Source organism: Lipotes vexillifer, unplaced genomic scaffold (genome assembly GCF_000442215.2).
Source record: "Lipotes vexillifer unplaced genomic scaffold, Lipotes_vexillifer_v1.1 scaffold981, whole genome shotgun sequence".
NCBI lineage: Eukaryota > Metazoa > Chordata > Mammalia > Artiodactyla > Lipotidae > Lipotes > Lipotes vexillifer.
Window position 1 is genome coordinate 531,716 of NW_006789191.1, and position 2,547 is coordinate 534,262.

The window sequence follows — 2,547 nt, forward strand, 5'->3', positions numbered from 1 at the left end:
TCTTATGTCTTATTTACTCTGCCTTTGTCCAACACACCAGCTGAGGCCTCCCACGTGATGCTAAAAACCAGAGCCCCTGGGGCACCCTCATCCTGTTCCCAACTCTAACAAGAAACCCCCTAGTCTAGGATGCCAGCTTTTGGGCTGAAACACATACATTTTGCTTTTCACCTTAAAGATGTATTCATCAAATTCTACTTTCCTGACTGTTTTTAATCAATGGATGCTGAATTTTGTCAAATTTTCATAGATGCCTTTTCTGAATCTATGAAGATGCTCATTTTTCACTTTTCTCCCTAGTTCTCTCATTATGATGGGTTACATGGACACATTAACACATTCCCTCCTACTGGACAACGCTTCCCCTGAATTCTGGAATACTCCTCACACTGTCATGATGTATTATTGTTTTTCATGGGGTGTTGGATTTGTTTCAAAGCCCTTATTCTTAACTGGAGGTAAGCCCACTGGATACTCTAATGCCCTAGAAAGTTCTCAGTAAGTGGTTCTCAATTGGGGGTGATTTTGACGCCTGGGGCACGCTGGCAATGTCTGTGATAGTCTGTCTGGTTTTCACAGCTGGGTATGTGAACGGATCCTAGTGGGTAGAGGTCAGTGATACTACGAAACATTCTAAAATGCACAGCACAGCCCTGTACCGCAAAGAATTATCTGGATCATAACTTTAGCAGGACTCAGTTTCAGAAACCCTGCCTAAGGTAAACTGCAATTTGGTGTGACCCCTGGTACTTGAAAAGAGAAACAACTATTGGCTTTTAAAATACAGGCTACTGGCTTTTATATAATTCAGTCAGGAAACTGGTTCCAACAGCTGAGGGGAAAACAAAGGTGACGGGGCCGGTGGAAGCAGAGGAGGGCCTAGAAGCAGCAAATGGGCCCCTGCCCTGCCCTCTGGGTGAGGACTGCCAGCATACGCCCTGTGTGCATTCTGCTTTCAGATGCAACTTCTGAAACTCTGAATTCGTGATAACAGAAGTGAAAATAGAAAATATCGATGAGTCCAACACAGACGTTCACAAACCAGCCTAAACGCAACCCAGAGTAAGAAGTCACATGCGTGGCCGGGCTCTCACCCAGTGGTACCCCTCAGATATGAGACAGGGTTTGAAAAGATTTCCAAGTTTCCCAACCAGAAAACCCACTGCTCTGAGGAACTGCACTGGGCTTGCCTGGTTTGTCATCTGCGTTTAGGAAAGTCACAATCGATACCATGCTTTAAAAAGTACCTCCCACTTGGGATCGCCTTCGTTCTCCACCACCTTCAGGCCATGCTTGTTCTTCAAGTGCCTGTTGAACTCCCATTTGGTGCCATAAACGAAGCTGCACACAGGACACTTCAAACAACCTGAAAGCACAGACACAGGTAAAAAGAAGCATATTCACAACACATGAATTCTGCCTTCCATTCAAATGCTTCAAATCTAAGGCATGTATTTTTTTGTCTCCAGTGCTCACTTTCAATCCAAGCTTACCTAAATATTAAACAGAATAGCAACAGTATATGGGTTTTTCAGGGCAAAGGTTTAAAACTTAATGCATTTCTTTTCGTTTATTAAATGAGAATTTGCAGTGAACCTAATACACACGTAATATTTTAGGTGCCAGAGAGAATTAAGATGAGTAACATAATCCCCTTGGCCAAGTGGCTGAACAGCTTAAATGATTTTTTCATGTTTTTATTCGAAAATAACAAATAATTCGGAAAGCAAAAAATAACTGAAGGACAATGGGTGCTTTTCTCAATCTCCTTCGTCCTAAAACCCTAAGACCAAGGGCCAGATTCTCAGTCTCCTTAACATCAGAAGGGGAGACAGTGACATAAATTCCCATGTGAATATCCCGCTAAAGGACAAATGAAAAAGCTGGTCACATCCTGAAATGTCACTATTTATTTAACTGATTAAATCTTACACACGTTCTTCCAGGAAGTATCTGGATGCTTTCATTCAGAGAATATAAAACTCTAGGATAAAAAAAGAAAAACCAAAAAAAACGACATACAAAGTCACACAAAGACTATCTTTCTAAAATTATATCAGAAGCAGCAACTGAATTAGGAGCTGGACAAAAATCACTTATTTCTTTGTCTGTTTATATGAAGCAGAGTTGATTTACAATGTTGTGTTGTTTCAGGTGTACAGCACAGTGATTTAACAGGCTGTGCTGCCAGAAGCACACTCTATCCCCTCAGGAGGCTAACTGTAGTCCCGGCATCAGGCCTCCAACTCTACCAGACATTTAGCAGGCCAGAGTCAGGCTAAGTGCTGGCACCCTCAGGTGTGCACCCTGAGCTGGCCGGGGCAGTGAGATGGGACCACCAGGCACCTACTGGTCTCCCCACAGGCACTGTTTGTCTGCTCTACACCCAGCACACAAATAAAAACTCAAACAAAATCACATCTCACATAGGTGTAAGACCCTCTACTGCCTTCCCATCACACCCAGAATAAAACCCCAGCTCCTTGCTGTGGCCTGTGACCCCAGTGGCCTGGTCCCTGCCTCCCTCTCCAGGCTTGTCCCCTCCCC

General features: G+C 43.7%; 1 protein-coding gene across 3 annotated transcripts in view; it reads right to left on the reverse strand.

Annotated features, from left to right (window-relative positions):
- The window catches only part of ZFAT (zinc finger and AT-hook domain containing), a 192,790-nt gene that overhangs the window by 39,573 nt on the left and 150,670 nt on the right, over positions 1-2,547 (reverse strand). For all 3 annotated transcript variants that reach the window (XM_007462414.1, XM_007462415.1, XM_007462416.1), the window contains one exon: positions 1,248-1,366. In XM_007462414.1, the coding sequence (XP_007462476.1) occupies positions 1,248-1,366 (119 nt within the window). The remainder of the gene's footprint in view (positions 1-1,247; positions 1,367-2,547) is intronic.